This window comes from Euleptes europaea, chromosome 15 (assembly GCF_029931775.1).
Source record: "Euleptes europaea isolate rEulEur1 chromosome 15, rEulEur1.hap1, whole genome shotgun sequence".
Taxonomy (NCBI): Eukaryota; Metazoa; Chordata; class Lepidosauria; order Squamata; family Sphaerodactylidae; genus Euleptes; species Euleptes europaea.
The window spans coordinates 58,703,449-58,726,185 of record NC_079326.1 but is presented as its reverse complement, the minus strand read 5'-3'; the positions used below and the strand labels follow the sequence as shown (position 1 = coordinate 58,726,185).

General features: G+C 46.2%; 1 protein-coding gene across 1 annotated transcript in view; it reads left to right on the top strand.

Annotated features, from left to right (window-relative positions):
- The window catches only part of ERBB4 (erb-b2 receptor tyrosine kinase 4), a 428,412-nt gene that overhangs the window by 257,690 nt on the left and 147,985 nt on the right, over positions 1-22,737 (top strand). The window contains exon 16 of the mRNA XM_056861238.1: positions 10,703-10,777. Coding sequence (XP_056717216.1) covers positions 10,703-10,777 — 75 coding nt within the window. The remainder of the gene's footprint in view (positions 1-10,702; positions 10,778-22,737) is intronic.

The window sequence follows — 22,737 nt, the reverse complement described above, 5'->3', positions numbered from 1 at the left end:
CTGCCTGATCCTTTTCACTGGAGCTGCTGGGGGTTGAACCTGGGACCTTCTGCATAGGGCTGTTGAAACAAAAATTCAGAAAAATTCGGATCTGGCAAAATTCAGCCCGTTTTTATTCAGGAAATGCCAAAGTCCGAACTCCCCCGATTCGGATCTGTGGAATTCGGCACGCACTTCGGAGTTCGCGAATAAATTAGGCCATTTAAAGCCATTAAAAACATATTTGCCCCTTTCCATGGCTCCAGGGGGCATGTTTGGAGGTAGAGGTCCCAAACTTTCAGTGTAGCTTGAGGGGGCCCTTCTTGCAAGAACCCCCAGTTTTGTAAAGATTGGGTCAGGGGGTCCCAAGATATGGGTCCCGGAAGGGGTCCCCCCCAAAATTGCTCATTGGAATAAAGCCATGAAAAACACATTTGCGGCTTTCCACAGCTCGGGGGGGGGCATTTTTGAAGTTAGAGGTTCCAAACTTTAAGTGTAGCTTGAGGGTACATTTCTTGCGAGAACCCCCAAGTTTTGTAAAGATTGGGTCAGGGGGTCCCAAGATATGGGGCCCGGAAAGCCCCCCCCCAAAATTGCCCATTGGAATAAAGCCATGAAAAACACATTCGTGGCTTTCCACGGCTCTGGGGGGCATTTTTGGATGTAGAGGTCCCAAACTTTCAGTGTAGCTTGAGGGGACCCTTCTTGCAAGAACCCCCAAGTTTTGTAAAGATTGGGTCAGGGGTCCCGAGATATGCGCTCCCCCTCATCGGCCCATTGGAATGAATGGGAGCAGGCGATCAATAATGTGCATCTAGAGAGCGGCAAATCCAAGGCAAAACCTCCCATTGTTTCTGGGGCAGCCAGAGAGAGACTCACCATCGACCCACACTGACCTCCAGGCGAAGGTGGCAACCAGTGAAAACAGCAATAATCACACTCGCAAAGAGATCAAGCCCCCCCCCAGGACAGGTCACACACCCCCCTTTGGCTTACCCCACACACACACACACAGTAGAAGCCGAAAGTGCATCCCGCTCAAAGCGTAAGTAAACAGCGTAAGTATCATGGGTAACGTACGTATCTTTTCATTTCAACACAGCCAAAGTGCATCTTATAACGCTACTTGTGTAAGTGTGACCTGCGCAAATTGCGTCTCTTCAGTACTGATAGATTTCATGCTGCTGGATTCAAATCTTCCACAGCAACAATCACACTCGCAAAGCGATCAAGCCCCCCCCCAGTACAGGTAACCCCCCCAAATCACACTTCACAGATGCAATCAAGGCCCCCCCAGCAGAACAGCCCCCCCAAAACCAGAAGACACAAATTCCAAATGAAGGAGAACAGGCCAGACAGTGAGAGAGTGAGAGACTCACTGACATGGGATGTACTAAAACGAATGACAGGCTAGCCCATTATAAACAACAGGAGCGGCTGCACAGCCCGTTGGAAACAATAGGAGCCAGCCAGAGAGAGACTCTGTTAACCTACAGTTAACTCCAGACAAAGTTGGCAACCGGTGAAAACAGCAGAAAGCACAGTCCCAAACAGAGGCAATCAAGCCCACCACCCAGCAGAACAGGTAAACCCCCCCCTTTGGCTTCCCCCCCCCCTCTCTCTCTCTCACACACACACACACAGAGAGAGAGAGAATCTCCCCCCCTGCCCACATACACACACACAGGAAAAAAGTTATAGAGAAAAGCCCCAAAATGGGTCATACTGTGGATGTCTTCTTCTCTTCCATCAGGAGCAGGGACTGGGAGTCAGGACTCAGGAGTAATCCAATACGATTCTAGCAGACTCACACACACAGACTCTCTCTGGCCATTTATGCATGGGAGGTTTTGCCTTGGATTTAAGGATCGCCTGCGCCCATTCATTCCAATGGGCAGATGAGGGGGAGCGCATATCTCGGGACCCCCTGACCCAATCTTCACAAACCTTGGGGGTTCTTGCAAGAAGGGTCCCCTCAAGCTACACTGAAAGTGTGGGACCTCTACATCCAAAAATGCCCCCCGGAGCCGTGGAAAGCCGCGAATGTGTTTTTCATGGCTTTATTCCAATGGGCGATTTTTGGGGGGACCCCTTCTGGGCCCCATATCTCAGGACCCCCTGACCCAATCTTTACAAAACCTGGGGGTTCTCGCAAGAAGGGTCCCCTCAAGCTACACTGAAAGTTTGGAACCTCTAACTTCAAAAATGCCCCCCGGAGCCGTGGAAAGCCGCTAATGTGCACATGCACCCCCCCACCCACAGGGATCTCTCTCACACACAAACAGACACTCCCAGTATCTCTTTCTCTCCCCGGGCCGCGCAGCGGCCAGGGTCACGCACTCATCCACAACTGATTGGCCAGAAGAAGACCCAGCTTGGCCACCGAATGGCAGCGGGAGAATGCTGCTTGGGGGGCGCCGAACTTGTACGAATTTATCTGGCGTCCGCCCGAACTCGCCAAGTTCGGTTCATCGTTTTCCCGACTTTTTTGACTTCAGTTCTATCCGAAGTAGAAACCGCCGAATCAGGGAAAATTCGGCTGTTTTTCTTGTCGGATGGAACCGATTCGACAGCCCTACAGAAGTAGGGCTTCAAGCAAATGTTCTGCCACTGAACCACAGCCCCCCCTTAAAATATCAAGCAAATGTTCTGCCACTGAACCACAGCCCCTCCCCTTAAAAAATAAATGTTGTGACGTTTTTAAGGCACCAGGGGACTTCTGTTTTATTTGGTGTGTCTCTTTCCCTGGACCATCTCTCCTGAGCAGCTCATGATCCCTGCTCCTCCTCTTCCAGTCCCAAGGAAAAAATAATTTCAAAAGGAGAGATAAGCATGGGTAATCCACAGAAGGAAGCCAGGGGCCCTCTGATCTCCTCTGGCTTTCTCTGCCTGTCTCCAGGGGAGCCATTCGAGCTGTCAGCAATCCCATGGCAACCTCTGACCTCTGATGTGGTCAATAGGATACACAGCCAGCCCCTGAATCAAGTCCCTTTTCAAATTTACATGTTTAGCATACGCAGCATATTGGCTTTTTCAAACTAACGCTCAAAGGGTATGTATAGTTTTTTTCCCCCTTTAAGATTTGAAGGGTGTTCAAGGTTCATAAGGCTAGTGTTCTATTAACGTCTTTTGGAAGTTATGAATGTTTAGTTTTGTCCTTCTTACTAATATGTGATGTTTTGGTGGGTCTGTTCACTCATATTTTAATTGTAACATTGATCAACCAACTCGTATCTACCACACCTATCACTGTATGGATGGTCTTGCTATTTGTACTATTATTTGAATCACTAATGAATTGGTTTAAAAAAAGAAAAAGAATGCTGACTTCAGCATAATAACTGAGAAGCCGGGCCCCTCCTGCCTGGCCTGTGAGCTCTTGCATGAAAAGTGGTCACCCCAGAAGGGGGCAATTGTGTTCGGCCCCACCAAGAGGAAGAGGCAACCCCAAGAAAATCCTTCCTCCAATCAAATCATTGTTCACTTTTATTGTTTTGCTGCTAAAATTAAACCGGTAAATTATTCCATAAAATGTCAGTGTCAACAGCTGTTGCCATTCAAAATGAGACCTTTTTGCTGTTTTTGCAAATCTAATTATGACCGAGCCATTAGGGAAATGAAAGTAAGATTGCAGAGACATTGCCAGAATGTGTGGCAGAGGCATACTCCGTTTGGACCTTTACAGTCGCAGGTATATTGTAAGAAAGTTGGGAGCATCTTGCATAGAAACAATGAAGAGAGAGAACCCCAAAAGAAGGATTTCTAAAGATGGAAAGAAATATGCAGTAAACCACCGTGAACTCACTAAATGAAAATGATAAATATATTCAAATAATATGCTCAATAGAAGATAACAGTGTCAATTTTCACTGCTTTCATAGTACATAACTAGTATGACATGCATAAAAGAAGCATGCAAAGATGAATAAATAACAATTGAAAAGTAATTCAAACGCAGTTTCCCCCAACAGTCAGGGGGCAAAATTCTACGTCAGTATGCAGGCAACTCTGTTTGGAACATTCTTCTTCAGATAACACATACTGATTCCTTTTAAAACGCCATCTGAAACAAATCAAGTGCTCTAAAGTAAACATCCATTAATGAGAATGAGGATGCAAATTGATATCAGTAGGCTGCATTTTAAAAACCTCATAAATATCCAGCGGATCTCATAAAACAAATAACAACTAAAATATTAATAATTGACAAGCAAAATATTGTTAAATGCGTACATGTACTAGTAACATACAGAGCACTGAATCACAAGCTTTCTTCTCATACCAAAAAACAATTCTAGTTTGTAGCCATTCGCCAAATGCTGACTCATGGCCTTTTATCCGGAACGTTCTTAACATCTTAAAGGGCAAAAACATTTGAAGTGAAAGGAGATAAATCCAACTGGTCATTCAACCCATTAGGCTGCATTGAACCCAAAGTGTGGATCCAAAGCGTTTCCCTCTGAAGCAAAATTCAATTGATGTCGCAGCGAATATATTTATAAGTACACAACCTTTCAATGCCAAAAAAGAGAAAACAGTTGGAACTATGATTCAGTTCAAAAGAATGGAGTACAGGAGGTTCCTCTCACGTCTTATCTCCAATTTCACTGCGATGCTCTGAAATCCTGAAATGCAAAGTCTTGCTGACATACAATAAATTACATGAATGCATCAATACATAGATAACGTGCAGTTGCTATTGGAGAAGTGTCTGATTTCAAATGTAGCCTGAAAGCTTTTAGCTGCAATGCCAGAGAGCCGTTCACACAATCACCACATTTAAATTTCCCTTAGGATCTACAGATTGTTCCTTAGTCCTCAAATCTGCGTGGACCAAAACATCTCTAGTAGATCGAGTTCTATGAAATCCTAAAGTGGGGTATCTACCACAGCCTGCTATATCACTATCTAAATGCCGGTGTTTGGGGATGATATGTTAGATGTTCTGAGCTAAGTGTGAAAATTCTAAAAAAGATATGTTGTTTTTGATCAGTTGTTGTGATCACACTTTAAAGTCAGCTCTGGCTACAGGTTATGAATACATGTTTATTGCTTCTGCTCTTATCCTTGAATGGCAGAGGGGTGTGCTGAAGTGGAGGAAGTGAAGTTTTTCCAGCCTCTGTGCCTGCAGAAAACACTTGGTACATTTCTTTGTCTCAAGCTGTTGCGAAACATAGGAGAAGAGCCAGTTAAACACATTAAGAGCCAACGTGGTGTAGTGGTTAAGAGCGGTGGACTCTAAGCTGGAGAACTGGGTTTGATTTCCCACTCCTCCACATGAAGCCTACTGGGTGACTTTGGGCCAGTCACCGTTCTCTATGAACTGTCTCAACCTCACCTACCTCACAAGGTGTCTGTTGTGGGGAGAGGGAGGGAAGGAGCTTGTAAGCAAGTTTGATTCTCCTTAAATGGTAGAGAAAGTTGGCATATAAAAACCATCTCCTCCTCCTCCTCCTCCTCCTCCTCCTCCTCCTCCTCCTCCTCCTCTTCTTCTTCTTCTTCTTCTTCTTCTTCTTCTTCTTCTTCTTCTTCTTCTTCTTCTTCTACCCTATTGGTGAGTTTGGACATCACCCCTATGATCAGATGGACAAGAAAAAGAATGCTAAAGGCAAAGTAACCCTCTTCCTGGTATCCCACAATATGTATTATCCAAAACATTTTTTTTGTTGGAACATTTGGAGGCTGTGACATCTGAGGATTAATGCTCTTATCCAACGTGTGTACGCTATTAATCTGCAGAAGGATGCAATGTCGCAGCATGTATGAGCAGACCTCTGTGCTTTGTGAACCCTTCCTGTGTGTAGGTGGGCTCTGCCAACCCGTGAAAAAACATAACAGCGCCAACTGTCGCCAGCTCTCTCGGTAAACCCACCTCCTCTGAGTCGAGGCAAAATGGCCTCCAGGAGCAGATGGTTTGGCTTTGCTTGAGTCAAAATATGATTGCAAATAACATTCTGATCTTTGTCTTATTAAAGGTGAAACATGTTCTCTCTTGCACCAGTCAGAATATTTTAGACATAGATGAACAGAGAGGAGCTTAATGGGAAAACGCCTATTAATAACCCTGCTGCTTAAAAAAAATCAACCATGGCACCCACTCAGTGGTATTTTCCCTGATCGTTTTTATAAACATCGTTCCCATTAAAATGCCCTTCTGTCATTTGCTAGTTATGCTAAGCTGTGAGTGGTCATAATGAGCGCCCCAGATGTCTGGAACCGATGCCTAGACCATCTCCTGGCTATCGCCGTCAGCTTCGCACTTTGATATGCGCTGAGACAGAAAGGGAATCAGTAATTCTCTCTCTCTCGTTTTTCCAATCCATAATTCTCAAACTTCACAGCTATCTAATATAAATAAGCATTTGAGAAGTCTTCCCTCTCTGTACAGGACTCCCCAAGTGAAAATGGAAAGAGTAGCGATAAGAACAGGATGTCTGTCTTGCTACTGGACCCGTAACAGGAATGGCTGAGAGAAATCATCATGCTACTCCATCTAGCGTGTCTTTAATTCTCTGTGGTAGATTGACTGCTGGAATGAAACAGAGAGGAGCTCAAATACCTGTCAGAAAAGTGCGGTGCGGCTCTGCCCCGCCAGCCCACTACCGTCCTCTAATGAAGTCTGTGCTTTGATGCGCATCTGCCAGAGGAACTGTGCCTCTTAAACCAGACTGGCGACTCTGAGGTCTGCGTCAGCTGCTTCTGGCTGTGGTCAATAATAGGTAATGTTTCCAGTGGAGGAAAACCTCTCTCCTTATTCCATCACGAGTGCATACTTTAAAGGAAATCTGGCTGTTAAAGGTTTCCCACAGCTGTACCGATGTGTCCCCATCTTTCAACATAAGAACATAAGAAAAGCCATGCTGGATCAGACCAAGACCCATCCAGTCCAGCAGTCTGTTCACACAGTGGCCAACCAGGAGTCTCAGGGAAGCCCACAAACAAGACGACTGCAGCAGCACCATCCTACCTGTGTTTCACAGCACCTAATATATTCGGCATGCTCCGCTGATTCTGGAGAGAATGGTATGCATCATGATTAGTATCCATTTTAACTAGTAGCCATGGATAGCCCTCCCCTCCATGAACATGTCCACTCCCCTCTTCAAGCCTTCCAAGTTGGCAGCCATCACCACATCCTGGGGCAGGGAGTTCCACAATTTAACTATGCATTGTGTGAAGAAATACTTCCTTGTATCAGTTTTGAATCTCTCACCCTCCAGCTTCAGCAGATGACCCCGCGTTCTAGTATTATGAGAGGGAGAAAAGCTTCTCCCTGTCCACTCTCTCCAAACCATGCATTATTTTATAGACCTCTATCATGTCTCCCCTCAGCCTCCTTCTTTCCAAGCTAAACAGCCCTAAATGAATACCGTGTCACCTCCCTCCACCCTCCTGTCCTGTCTGTTGTTGTTGTTGTTTTGCATTCTCAACTGACGTCCTGGCATTGGTTTTACCCTGCATAAGCAAGCTGACCTCTTCTCCTGCTACAGCTCTTCAGGATTACCAGCCAGATGCAAAGGCAGGTTGAACCCTGTGTATAAAATGTTCTCCACAGGTAGTTATGGCTTGTGAAATCCTACCAGGCATATTGTGATGGATGCACATTTCTAGACTAAAAGAAATGAAAGTATCTTTGCGGGGACGTCCGCAGCACAGTGAGGAAGGGCTTCCGAGGAACTCTGCTCACCTTAGATCAGTGTTTCCAGTGAAGATCCTTAGCAGGAGTCAGACTAGCAGTCTGTTTATTCTTCCTTTAGGCTCAGCGTTGTCTTTCTTTTTTTCAAGAAAGACCGTGCATAAACAAAAGAGGGATTCTGTACCTTTAAAGCCAACAAGGGGTTGTCAGCAGATACAACAAACGAGATCCCGAAGAGCAGCACAACCGTGCCGTGTTGTTCACAGTCCTTTAAGACACACAGCAGTGAAAGAGCCCAAGACGACAGGTTCCTTTTCATGCCAAGCCGCTGGCTCTCGGAATGACTAATGGGCTCTCAGCCACCTAATTGGAAGGAAGGCTCCTTTATAGCTCGAGACAGCCTCTTCTCGCTCAGGGTCTTTTGATGTGCTGCAGAAGGGAAAGAGAAGAAGTCTGCATCCGCCATCATTACCTGCACTGTTTCCCAGGAGTTGCTGAGAATGCCAAGCAAGAACAAAATGCACCATGTTGATCTGGGGCCAGATGGCATGCCAACCCTTGAAGAAGAGTTGGGTTTTATACCCCAATTTTCTCTACCTTTAAGGGGTCTCAAACTGGCTTACCATCGCCTTCCCTTCCTTTCCCCACAACAAACTCCTTGAGAAGTAGGTGAGGCTGAGTTAGGAGAGAGCTGTGACTAGCCCAAGATCACCCAGCAGGCTTCATGTGGAGGAGCAGAGAATCGAACCTGGTTCTCCCGATTAGAGTCTGCCACTCTTAACCTCTACACCACACTGGGTCCTGAAACACAGAGCAGTTGAAATAGCCTATGCCTTTCTTAGATGCCCCTGAACAGTGTTTAAATCCCAAAATTTGCTCTGAGTTGAGCTGGATGATATAATTTACCATTTTCTGGATATTACAACAATTACAGCTGCCAGTAGGTTGAATCCAAAAACTCCCTTCTGCTAAGTGAGGAGTCTTCTTTAGTGGAAGAGAATCCCTGGAGTCAAGACCAGGTTCTCCTGCCAGTAAATTTATTCTCAAGAGTGAAAACAATAGTTTGGATATGGGCGGGGGTGGGGGTGGGCGGACAGGACTAAGATATGGTGTAGAAAGATCAAGAAACCAGTCCAATGCCAGTTTCATTGAGCTGGATGAGCTTGCTTCCCAGCTAGATTGTTATGAAGAAGAAGGAGGAGAAGAGTTGATTTTTATATGCCGACTTTCTCTCCTTTTTAAGGAGTCTCAAACTGGCTTACAATCACCTTCCTTTCCCCTCCCCACAACAGACACTCTGTGAGGTAGGTGAGGCTGAGAGTGTTCAGAGAGAACTGTGACTTGCCCAAGGTCACCCATCTGGCTTCATGTGCAGGAGTGAGGAAACAAATCCAGTTCACCAGATTAGCCTCCGCCACTCTTGTGGAGGAGTGGGGATTCAAACCCGGTTCTCCAGATCAGAGTTTAATGCTCCAAACCACCACTGTTTAACCACTGGCAAAAATATATTTTTTTAAAAAAAAAGATTTTACATTTATTAAAGTAACCATGTCCAATTAATAATGCAGAGCGTGAAAAATCCCAGAGTGGTTTTTTAGAAGTTGCCTCATTAAAAATAGGGCTTTAAATCTGGGGTCTCAAAGTCCATGGAAATTTGGCTTCATTAACCTCCAGGGGTCAGCTGCTGGAATCGGGTGCCAATCTGACATGTGCTGAATAGTGCTGGGTCCCAGCAAGACCTTTGGTGTTGGGCGTCGTAGGCCTCAAAACCATTACTTAACTCTTCCTTCATCGGGTTGTCTTGAGCAATTTGCTTTCTTTCGCTGCTGGGAATTAGAACATTCTCTTTTTTTCAGGAGGCAAATGTAATGGCAGGTGAGTTGAGTGTTGGGCAGAAGGAGCACTTTCAGCTCCAGAGAAGGTGGCAACTCTTCACGCAGCTTGGGAAGGTGGCAGCAGCTTTGGGATGGTTGCCTCATGGGTAGGGTTGCCAGCTCCAGGTTGGGAAATCCCTGGAGATTTTGGGGGTGGAGCCTGAGGAGGGTGGTGTTTGGAGAGGGAACTGACTTCAATGTCATAGAGTCCAATTGCCAAAGCATCCGTTTTCTCCAGGGGAGCTGATCTCTGTCACCTGGAGTTGTAACAGCAGGAGATCTCAGCCACCACCTGGAGGTTGGCAACTCTACTCATGGATAGGGTTGCCAGCTCCAGGCTGGAAAATACCTGGAGATTTTGGGGGCGGAGCCTGAGGAAGGTGGGGTTTGGGGAGGGGAGGGACTTCGATGCCATAGAGTCCAATTGCCAAAGTGGCCATTTTCTCCAGGGGAACTGATCTCTATCAGCTGGAGATCAGTTGTAATAGCAGGAGAACTCCAGCTAGTAGCTGGATGTTGGAAACCCTGCTCATGGAGGGTCTCAATTCTCTTCCCCTAGGCAAGTGAAATGTGTTCAGTGTCCCTTAACTGCAAATGTGCAATGTCATTTTTTGGTCTTTCAATCCTCAGTCTGCCTCAGTGGCTCAAGACTGCCCTTATTGGTCTGTTATATTAAACAGCCTCTCTGAGAAAACCGCAAGTATTGGCCCCTCAGGTCTGCGAGTGAACCCTGCCATCTTAGGTCATTTTTGCACTGCCACGGTCAACCGCGCCGAGGTAAGTAGAAGTCACAGTTTTGCCTCTAGCCTGGCTGAGTCTTGAGACGTGGTGTTTGTCGCTACAGTTTATATTGTGCATCTCCAGTTGTTGCAAATCGTGGCTTGCAACGCAGCACAATTGTATGACTAAGGATTGAAATCAGCTGTTCGGGCCCAGGCAGAATGAAGGGAATTTTTGCATTTGACTGTACATAAAATGGCTGATGCCTCTCTCTCTCTCTCTCTCTGTTTTCTCTCCTCCTTCCGCCTGGATTTGCTGTAGGTGCCTCGGTCCCAGCCTGGAGGACTGCATTGGTTTCATGGATAGGTACTTGCTGAGCACCGGCTCCTCTTGCCACACCCCCACCATGTCCCGCGTGTGGGCAAAGGCGCTCGTGCATGCATGGCCCCTCGTGAATGGCGATTGATGTGTTCTGTTCTGTAATTGCCTGCAGGTGTAGAGGCCCCGCTAGTCATGACTGCATTTACTATCCGTGGACGAGCGAGTCCACGTTACTCCAACCCGCTAGGTAACACGGGTCGTCTCTCCATTTCATGGCTCTTCTCCCATCCCAGCTTCTCCAGGGAGTCACGCTGGCCAGTTTGGGCAACTGGAGACAGGAAAGGCTGGTGTGCATCAGGCCCACGGCCTGTACACAAGGTACTCAGAATGCTTTGACCCACCCAGGGCAGTGGACGTCGGCACACAAAATCCAAAAGCAGCCATGTAAACGAGGGTTGCCAGGTCCCCCCTCTTCATCGGTGGGAGATTTTAGGGGGCGAGGCTGGGGCGATCGCACTCATGCATGGCTGCGCGTGACATAATTACATCACTTCCGGGTTTAGCCCCAGAAGCGCCGTGTCGCCCCGGCCACTTTAGCACTCAATTTTGGGGTTTGAGTGCTAAAGCAGCCGCAGTGTTGCAGCATTTCTGGAGGTAAACCCGGAAGTGACGTGACTGAGTTGCACACGATCCCCGCTCTGGAGCAGCCGGGTGGGTTTGCGGGCAATTGCCTGCCGAAACCACCTACCTGGCAACCCCTGGTGTGTATGGAGGCGTCCAAACTTGTTTTGCTTCTGAAAATTCAAAGTGCTTATTCACCAGAAACTTAAACTAGTTTAACAGTCCTTTCCACAGAGAACTCTGGCGACTGCCTTTCTGTGAAGTTGGCCTTAAGGGGATGCCTTGAAAGAATTCTTTGCACTCTTGCCAGAGTATTAAACTCAGGAGCCTTTGGTGGGGTGGAGAGCCATGACAGTTGAAATCTGATTTCCTTTGTCATGAAGTTTCCCCTCCGTCAATTATACAGTTCCCATTTGGAGAGTACTGGCCATTTTGGTCATTTTGCATGTTCGACTGAAGTGTCTTGTTGATCCTTCCTGGCCAATTAAGGCAAATTTATTCTGAAAGAACACTGAGCGTTCGGTAATGATGTGTCTCCAGCAAGTCAAACTGGTAGCCTGACCTCCTGATTCAAGCAAGCTTTTTTCTAACCAAAAATCTGACTGTTTAAAACTTTCTTTTCCTTTCAGTCGACATCTCTCCGCAAAGGATTGTAGCTCCTTCCCTGTCGCTTGTCTAACTCTCCTGTTGAGAAGGCTGTGCTCAAAAATGTTTCAATGTCCAGTCTGTTTACTTTAATTATGCCTGAATTTGTAGCCTTGTAATCTCGATCAGGTAGATTGAGTCGTGCTGGCAAAAAGCCCCAAAGTGAATTAGCAATACCCCTGGTACTTCTGGCAGAGCATCATAAATATGAATCAGGATCACTGCTAGGGTTGCTAGCTCCGAGTTGGAAGATATCTGGAGATTTGGGGGTGGAGCCTGAGGAGGGTGGGCTTTGGTAGGGGAGGGACTTCAATGCCATAGAGTCCAATTGCCAAAGCGGACATTGTCTCCAGGTGAACTGATCTCTATTGGCTGGAAATCAGTTATAATAGCAGGAAATCTCCAGCCATCACCTGGAGGCTGGCAACCCTAACCACAGCAGCTGAGTCACTGTGTACCTGCAAAGAGCTCTCCCCCCACCCCGGTTTTGTAGCATCCTGCAGATCAGGAACTGTTTCTGGTTTTGCCCAGGAAGACCACTTGGGTTGACACGTCCCTGCGCCAAGGTCTTTGATCCAGCCGCCACGATGAATGCATTTCAGTCCCAGGAGAGGCAGTTTGCTGTGTCACCAGATATTTACCCAGCAGGGGTAGGAAGGGCAAGGGAAACAAAGCAGAGCTGAATCCAGGAAGAGACAACAGCAGGGGAATAGTTCCTTCTAGTGCTCTGATGCAGTTGAAGGTAATTGCTTAGGGATCCAAGCCTGGTCACGCCTATCAGAGAGCAAGTCCCATTGTAGACAGCTTCTGTGGAAACAGGCATAGAATCCAACTGCGGTAAACTCAGAGGTATCCCGAAGTTGCTTTCTCAATTGCCACTTAAATTTGGTGCCCTTGGGTTGCTATCATGTTGTCAGAACCAACAAAATATGTAATTGCCTGTTCAAAACTTCCTCCAGGGCTGTACGCATTTATAGTTATACACTGATGTACACTAACCATGTAGATTTGGTGTGCAGCGTGAACATGAATAATCTCCTAATTGCCTTCCTCTCTTGCACCACTAAAGAGGCAGATGTGGTACCGTTCTTGCCAGCTGAGAATTCCTTAGCGCAAGGCAGTTGGCACAGAATAGGATCATCAGCTCTAAAACCAGCCTAGGAAGTGCGTGCCAAGGAGAACGGGCGAGAGCACGGCTTCCGTGCCAATAAATTAGTTGGCAGTGTTTTTTGCAAGCGGGCAGATGGGTTACGGCCTTCTCGCTGTTGTTCTCTGCCCACCTAGCCATCCCAGAATGTTGTCCTCTTCTTATTCTGGTGGTTTCTGTTTCGAACTACATTTGGGAGAAGGGCTGTCTTCCCACTGAAAATCGTAATGGGAAAGCCAGGACTGAATTGCTTGGGTATCGGCTGGGATGATTTTCAAAGAGCAGGAGTTGCTCTCTCGCCAGGCTCCCTTAACCCCCAGTGTGCTTTGAACACGTAGTTCTGTTTGATTTTCCAACTGTCGGGAAAAGCTTGGAAGAGTGGAAATAAAGGTGAAATCACAAAGAAAAAGTTTAATTCAATATTTTGTTGGTTTTTACACAAAACTGTCCAAGTTTTAGCTATAATGGTGAGTATCGAGCGCCCTTAAAATTAGTCGAGGCTTTGCGTGCAGCTTGTCTGTTGGGTTATAGATTATACTTGTCACTTCGTGTTTGACATACTGATTCAAGGTGTCCTTCCTAAAATAGGACCTTGCTAAAAATAATGGAAGTCAAATTTGAAAGCCGTTTTATTTTTTCTCCGATTTATTTAATGAAAAAAGGTGCTGGATACAGAGTCAAACTCGAGCAGGGGTCCTCAACCTTTTCGAACCTGTGGGCACCTTTGGAATTCTGACCCACAGGGTGGTGAGCGCAGCCCCTAAATGGCTGCCATATGAAGTAGTTCACAGTGGGTAGCCGTGTTAGTCTGTCTGCAGTAGTAGAAAAGGGCAAGAGTCCAGTAGCACCTTAAAGACTCACAAAAATATTTTCTGGTAGGGTGTGAGCTTTCGTGAGCAATGTGAATCCATCTGTCTTTAAGTAGAGGAGAGTGAATTCAGACAAGCATTAGTATGTAAATGTTAACAGTATGTAAATATAAATGTGAATAGCAGGTGTGATGGGATTAGGTGTGGTATGCAGAAGAGTCTGTGATGTCCAGGGGAGAGATGGGTGTGGAGAAATCAGCATTGGTATTGAGCCATGAATGCAAGGTCTTTATTCAGCCCAGGTAAATACATTGACTTTAGTTTGAATATCAACTGTAATTCAGCAGTTTCTCTTTCCAATCTCCCTTTGAAATTCCTTTGTAAGAGAACTGCTACTCTTAAATCTGCAACAGAATGTCCTGGAAGGTTGAAATGTTCTCCCACTGGTTTTTGAATATTGTGGTTTCTGATGTCAGGCTTATGTCCATTTAATCTTTGTCTAAGAGACTGACCTGTTTGTCCAATGTAGATTGTGGAAGGGCATTGCTGGCATGTGATGGCATAAATCACATTAGAAGATGAGCAGGAGTATGAACCTGAGATAGTATGGCTGACATTCGTGGGTCCAGAGCTATGGCTCACGAAAGCTCATACCCTACCAGAAAATATTTTTGTTAGTCTTTAAGGTGCTACTGGACTCTTGCCCTTTTCTACATATGAAGTTGTGTCAACCACAAAATGGCCACCATGGGAGGCGGAGCCACACACAAAAAGCACACAGGAAGCCCCAAGCGCAGGGGAAGAAGGGTATTTTTTTAATGCACTGGGAAAGAGGAGAGAGAGAATAAATCCAACACTGTGGTAGCAGCTGCTGCTGGAACAGCCTTATTCTAATCTATACAGCCAATCAGATCTCTAGTGGCCAATCAGAAGCCCTGATGCTCCTGCTCCCACCTACTTTTAAAAAACATTTGGCAGGCTCAAGGAAAGGTCTTGGAGGGTGTCGTGGCACCCATGGGTACCACACTGGGAACCCCTGAACTAGACAGGGGCAAACCCATGAGTTTAACCATGAATTTATGTAGGAAATTGGGACCAGGGGCAGGGTTGCCAGCTCTGAGTTGGGAAAACCCAGGAGATTTTGGGGGTGGAACCTAAGGAAGGCAGGGTTTGGAAAAGGGAGGGACTTCAAAGGGGTATGATGCCATAGATTCCACCTTCCATAGCGGCCATTTTCTCCAGGCAAATGATCTCTGTCGCCTGGAGGTCAGTTGTAACAGCAGGAGATCTCCAGCCACCACCTGGAGGTTAGCAGCTCTAACTGGGTGACATCCACGTGGCACTCAGAGGAAGCGCTGGCCGTTCTCTTGTTGGATTTCTTGCTTATGTTTTCGCCGAGTGCTGAAACAAGCCGGCAGCACGCTGCACAACACTCAAAACCCAGCTGGGCAGCTAGGAGCCTCCGACTGTATTTGGGGAAAATATTGCCAGCAAGAATCATAGAATCATAGAGTAGGAAGGGACCACCAGGGTCATGTAGTCCAACCCACTGCACAATGCAGGAAATTCACAACCACTTCCCCCCCACACCCTCAGTGACCCCTACTCCATGCCCAGAAGATGGCCAAGGAGCCCTCCCTCTCATGATCTGCCTAAGGTCACAGAATCAGCATTGCTGACAGATGGCCATCTAGCCACTTCTTAAAAACCTCCAGGGAAGGAGAGCTCACCACCTCCCGAGGAAGCCTGTTCCACTGAGGAACCGCTCTAACTGTTAGAGAATTCTTCCTAATGTTTAGATGGAAACTCTTTTGATTGAATTTCAACTCGTTGGTTCTGGTCCAACCTTCTGGAGCAACAGAAAACAACTCGGTGCCAAGAGCAATAGTAGCCATGATATAATAATAATTAAGAGCAGCGGTGACTATAAATGTAAGGGAACCCTTTTCTGATTCCTTGGTAGGTGAACAATCACGATATGGCAGAAGTGGTGGTGTGGGGAAACTGTCGTCTGATGCACTGATTGATTTACATCTTAAATAAAGGCCCTTCTTATTTTTTCCACATTCCCCCTTTTAACTAACAGGAGCTAATTAGCGGGGTCTCCCCCACTGAGAGATGGTTGCATGAAATGCTGCTGTGGATATTAACTCTTTTCATCCGTTTCTTCCAGTTGAACAAAAGCTCATTTCTTTCTTGCCTCATCCTTTTATAAACACTGGGGTTTTTCTTTTCTTTTCTGTTAACTGGGTGTATGCAAGACGTAATTAATGGCAAACCCTTTGTTAAGTGGAGAACTCTTTTGCCTGGTTATGTTTGATACCCCCTTCACAGCATGATTTCATTATGATTTCACAGTAACTCAGCAGCGCCGAATCCATGATAGGTAAAGGGAAGCGCGTTGTTAATAAACTCAGGATGTTCACAGACAACTTCCTTTTTATGGCACTCTGCTGTTCGGCGTGGATTAGACTTTTCCATATGTTCCAGTTATTTACAGGATAATTATACCCAGTCCTGTAAAAGGGGTGGGGGGACATTCCACCCTAAAAATTACTTAAAGTGAGGAAAGAAAAGTTATTTGTGAGCACCTGGGCAGGTGTATTAGATTACTAAATCCTTTGCTAGCCTAAAAGTATACAGTTTGGGGGAGCAGATGTGGTCAAGTGATCACTCCGTTGCTGCCAGTTGACTACCCCCAGTGTGCCACCTTACCAGGGCCAGCTCCAGGTTTCTGTGGGCCCTTGACAGCAGCACATAACTTGGTTCTACCCTTTCCTCCTCCAGCCAGTCTTCTTTTTGACATTGGCCCCTCTCCTTTGGCTCCACCTTTCCTCCGCTGGCTGTACGCTAAACCCTCCTAACTTCAAATGTAAGGCTGAGAGCCAGCTTGGCATAGTGGTTAAGAGCAGTGGACTCTAATCTGGAGAACCGCGTTTGATTCCCTGCTCCTCCACACGAATGGCGGACTCTGATCTGGAGAACCGGGTTGGTTTCCCCGCTCCTCCACATGAATCCGGCTGGGTGACCTTGGGCCAGTCACAGTTCTCTCTGAACTCTCTCATCTCCACCTACCTCACAAGGTGTCTGACTCAGCGTGGTGTAGTGGTTAGGAGTGGCGGACTCTAATCTGGTGAACCAGGTTGGTTTCCCCACTCCTCCACATGAAGCCTGCTGGGTGACCTTGGGCTAGTCACAGTTCTCGCCAAACTCTCTCCACCCCACCTACCTCACAAGGTGTCTGTTGTAGGGAGGGGAAGGGAAGGCAATTGTAAGCCGGTTTCAGTCTCCCTATAAACAGGTAGAGACAATCGGGGTGTAAAAACCAACTCTTCTTCTTCTAAGTCAGCAGTGCTAAGTGGCTCCTACCCAAAAATGGGGGCACTCATTGTCAGCCACTGTCTGAGCTCAGGCAACTGCCCAACCTTTCCGATTGCTGTCGCCACCCATCCTGGCCAAACCACTTCCAAACAACTTTGAAAGTTGGTTCTTTTTTTCAAATTGTGGTGTTGCTTTTTGTTCCCCCATGTTTGTTACCATTGTGGTTGTTTTGGGCAGATAATTGTGTCACTTTGAGACCCCGAATGCTCTCAGCCTAACGTTATACAGCTTCATTCGACTGTAATTACAAAGAGCACCTGAAAGGAATGCATCATTAAGAGGAGAAGAAACACGAAATCTGCAATTTGGGAACGTTCCAAGAATCTCTAGTGCCTCATTAATGAACAAGGCCCGAGACCCTCGGTAGATGAAATTACACGCTAAGCCTACATTTTTGCCACTTAAGCAGGTTCATCACAGGGAAGATTGCCTGTTCTGAAGTTCCCCACTGATGCAAGCTGAGAAAGGGAAGCTCTTTTGCTAACATAAATATTAGCTGAGAAAAAAGCCTCACAGACTTTTGCTGGTGGAAAGGATTTCTGTCTTCACTACCTCCCTTTCCTCTGCAGGCCAAAATGACCTCCAGAATGCTGATTTTTAGGGAGGGGACTCCCAGGGGGAAACTGGAGGTCAGCAACAGGACAGAGGAATTCCTTAAGGAAATGGTTAGATGGCCATCCGTCAGCAATGCTGATTCTGTTAACTTAGGCAGATCATGAGAGGGAGGGCAGGAAGGGATGAGCCAGTGCTTGAAGAGGGGAGCGGACATGTTCGTGGAGGAGAGGGCTATCCATGGCTACTAGTCTAAATGGATACTAGTCATGATGCATACCTGTTCTCTACAGCAGCAGTTCCCAATCTGCTCCACGAAACATCTCCTAGGGCTCCGTGAAGAGATTGGAAAGAAAAATACTACTTTCATTCGGTTTAGTATATAGGTGCTAAGTGAAAATTAGTGCTCCGTGACAAATTTGTCTCCTGAAAACTTTGGGAACCACTGCTCTACAGTATCAGAGGAGCATGCCTATTCTGTGAGGTGCTGTGGAACACAGGCAGGAGAATGCTGCTGCAGTCCTGGCTTGTGGGCTTCCTAGAGGCACCTGGTTGGGCCACTTTGTGAACAGACTGCTGGACTTGATGGAGCTGGGTCTGATGCAGCAGGGCTTTTCTTATGTTGTTATGTTCTTAACTTGGAAGGCTTTGAAAGGGGAGTGGACATGTCCATGGAGGAGAGGGCTATCCATGGCTACTAGGCAAAATAAATGCTAGTCATGATGCATACCAATTCTCTCCAGGATCAGAGGAGCATGCCTGTTATATTAGGTGTTGTGGAGCGCAGGCAGGGAAATGTTGCTGCAGCTTTCTTGTTTGTGGGCTTCCTAGAGGCACCTGGTTGGCCACTGTGTGAACAGATTGCTGGACTTGGTCTGATCTTATGTTCTTGTTATGTTCTTATGACCAAAAGGGGGGGCTTAAAGTGCTCTGGGGAACAGGGTGCACAACAGCCAACCTCGGGGCTGATGCATTGGCCAACCCCCCCAGGAAGCCGTGATGGGTAGAAATGGCAACTTCCAACACCTCCAGTCCTTCCACAAGGGCTGCCGAAAGCCGAAGGGCTCTCTGATGCACACATTGACCTCAGCCTATGTCGCATCAAGATTTGCAATCTCCCCAGCACAGTGTGTGTGTATGTGGTCCTTCTCCCCCCACCATGGGCTGGTCTCCACTTCAGGCTCAACAGCAAGTGCACAAAGGACACCTTAATATAACCGTCCACATGTCCACATCAAGGCAGCCCATTTTCAGTGTCTTATCAATGCACATAGAATCATAGAATTGGAGGGGATCACCAGGGTCATCTAGTCTAACCCCCTGCACAATGCAGGAAATTCACAACTACCTCCCCCCCCCACACACACACAACCAGTGACCCCTACTCCATGCCCAGAAGATGGCAAGATGACATCCCTCTCATCTGCTTAAGGTCATAGAATCAGCATTGCTGTGAGATGGCCATCTAGCCTCTGCTTAAACCCCCCCAGGGAAGGCGAGCTTACAACCTCCCAAGGAAGCCTGTTCCACTGGGGAACTGCTGTAACTGTCAGGAAGTTCTTCCTAATGTCTAGCTGGAAACTCTTTTGATTTAATTTCAACCCGTTGGTTCTGGTCCGACCTTCTGGGGCAACAGAAAACAACTCGGCACCCTCCTCTATATGATAGCCCTTCAAGTACCTGAAGATGGTTATCATATCACCTCTCAGTCTCCTCCTCTTCAGGATAAACATACCCAGCTCCTTCAACCTTTCCTCATAGGACTTGGTCTCCAGATCCCTCTCCATCTTTGTTGTCCTCCTCTGGACATGTTCCAGCTTGTCTACATCTTTCTTAAATTGTGGTGCCCAAAACTGAACACAGTACTCTAGGTAAGGTCTCCCACATGCAGTGTGGGAGAGATATTTTTTTACATCTTCCCAATTCAGGGAAGGGAAAACATTGAAGGAACTGCCAGAGGTGGGTGATGCAGCAAACTGCACTCTCCCCAGGGTGCGGTATCAAATTGAGAAAGAAATAAAGAAACCTTAGAGGCATAAAATTCTTTGGATTCCGTATTCGGAAACTAGAGCTAGTAATTTGAAATTCCAGATTCTGGAGAAAAATTCACATGGGGTGAATTTCAGGAGCATCCCTTCTTGAGAGTGGCGAGCGGAGAGGCTTTGACAGCCGACATTTGGCTGCAGTGAATATTTGACGGAGTCTGACATGTGGAAATAATATTTGACAGTTCAGGCATTTTGATGTTAACATTTGACAATATTGGATAGCTCTTTTTGTTTAGCCATTCTAATCAGTTGAATTACAAAATTTGGTGTTCAAATTGGTTAATTCTGACAATGGTTGGATTTTGAAATTTTGCAACAATTTTGGATTGTGCAGTGCATTCAAATATATTGCCAATTCTCATCACTTGAGACAGCAATCCTAAGTATATTTAATAGGAAATGAGCCCCAGTGAGTTCTCTGACTCTTGTAAGAATTAAGCTGCATACTTTAAAAGGGAAACATAGTGCAAAAATGAAGATTAATCCCCCCTCCCAAACTTTATTTCTAAACTAGCAGCATCTAATTTTACTGGACGCCTCCAGCAAGATCTGGCTAGCATCACATTTGCAGTATATGCGGAACAACCAGCAAATGCTTCCTTTGGCATAAAACTCATTTATTTAAGATTGCAATTAAAATATTAGTGAAAACTGAGATTTAGTTTCCCTCCCCCCTGCTCTCTTAGGGCACATTTCTCTAAACCTTTTTTTTAAGTTCTAATTAGGGTTGCCAACCTCCAGGTGCTAGCTGGAGATCTCCTGCTATTACAACTGATCTCCAGCCAATAGAGATCAGTTCATCTGGAGAAAATGGCTGCTTTGGCAATTGAACTCTATGGCCCTCCCCAAACCCCACCCTCCTCAGGCTCCACCCCAAAAAACTCTTGCTGGTGGCAAAGAGGAACCTGGCATTGCAACCCTAGTTCTAATATCAACAGAATCAAAAAAATCAGATAATGACTTTATGGAGGTGTACTTGCTTAACTAAAGCAGTTTTTAATAAAGATACAAAAGATTCAGAATGAAGGATTCTTGCTATCTTTAAAAATTATACTGTATCTGCATTTAGAGTATACTATACAAGACACTGGTATTCTGCAGATATCATACAAGACAATATTATGTCTTGCATTAATTTAAAGCCAGCCCTTGACTTTATTTTGCTTCTTTTTCTTTAATCAAGAGGGATTTGATAATCAGGGTATAACTTGTATCGGGCATTTACACAGACAGAATACTGTTCTTGTAATATAATAGTGATAACTCCCCAAGTAGCATCAAGGCTTTACCCAGGAATAAATATTATATATCTTTTGTTTTGCAGCTACCTTGAATTCTCCTTGATATTTATGAGCACGGGAGAAGTTTATTCCCTCAAACACTCCAGAAAGTTGGGCTTTGCATACTTAGAAGCAACTTTGAGCAAATACATTTCCATTCTGGAGCCATTTGACAGGAATACTAAGGAGTCTGGGGAAAATATAAGAAGGCCTTATGAAGCTGGATTAAGGTTTAAGGAGGCCCTGAGGCTAGGGTTGCCAACCTCCAGGTGGCGGCTGGAGATCTCCCACTATTACCACTGATCTGCAGGTGACAGGGATCAGTTCACCTGGAGAAAGTGGCCACTTTGGAAGGTCGACTGTATGGCATTATACCCCATTGGAGTCCCTCCCCTTCCCAATCCCCACCCTCCTTAGGCTTCACCCCCCCCCCCAAATCTCCAGGTATTTCCCAACCCGGAGCTGTCAACCCTACCTTAGGCACTCCTGCTTTGGAGTAGGGTGAGTGGAAGGTGTGATGATCTTGCCCTCTGACCTGAATAAACCTATGGTGAATAGGTTGGGCTGCTGTCACCCACACACACAAAGCTGCCTAATACTGAACCATCAGTATTGGTCCATCAAAGTCCATCAAAGTCAGTTTGCCACTGGGCAACAGACAGTATAGTTTTCCAACACGGCATTGCACAGCATCAGAGCTCTGAGTAGTTACTCACTGTAGTAGGGTCTGATCAGTAGAGTAGAGTTTCACTGGGCAACCTTAACCATTTCTGTCCCCTGGATTTTGTGGCGTGCTCGGCCCAGAGCCCCAATTAAACAGCGGTGGAAGAAAATACCGGCTTAATTACGCCCAGCTATTCACACCACCTGCTAAATACCAACCACTTGTGACCGACTGCTGAGCATCTCAAAGGATGTTACCATAGCAAACTGACCTCTTGGCAGAGAATATCTTTTGGCTCAGCGAGCGGCGTGCTTACGTTTGTGGAAAGCGCATTTTCCATTGAATATACAAAAATAAACAGTGAGAGAAGAGCGTGCAGCTCGGTAGGGGGAAGCACGCCTGCTGCCCCCTAACCCAATTTACCAGGTTTAACGGAGCGGCTTCATGCAGGGCAGGAGTCTCTCAAGCCCCGTTCCGGCGCAAGTTGGAAATCAGCCCTTGGGGGTTGACGAGCACTGAACTGTGGCTATCCGAGAAGCTGAAATTACTCTCTTTTGAGGAAAATAAGCATCCAGAGCGTAAAAGAGAACTGTTCTTTTGCTTGGTTGAACCTTCTTCACCTGAGAATCCAGCCGAACGGATTTAGTGTATGTGGGGGGGGGGGGGTTTGTCAGCGTTAAATCTTTCTATATTAACTGGGGCCTGATTTGGCATATTTTAAAAACAGCATTAATTCTTTTTGCTAAACCAGGCACACACCAAGTGTCTGTGGAAGTTCTTACCTTTTTCTGATTTCCTGTGCTATTGACAGAAAAAAAGGACTACGCAATTCTGTATTGAAAACCATTTGGTGGAGCGGGGAATTTTCATTCAAACATCCACTGGGCTTTGGGGTTTCCATCTCTTACTTGATTTTGTTGACTCCTAAAACCTTCTTGAGTGTAGTTCAGACTATTCCCATACAGTGGGGCAGAAGCAGAACAGAGTGTAAAGGATTTTGTTGCATCTTTGATCAGCTCAAGGTCAGTTTTGCCATACACAAAAAATGTTGAAGCTAGGC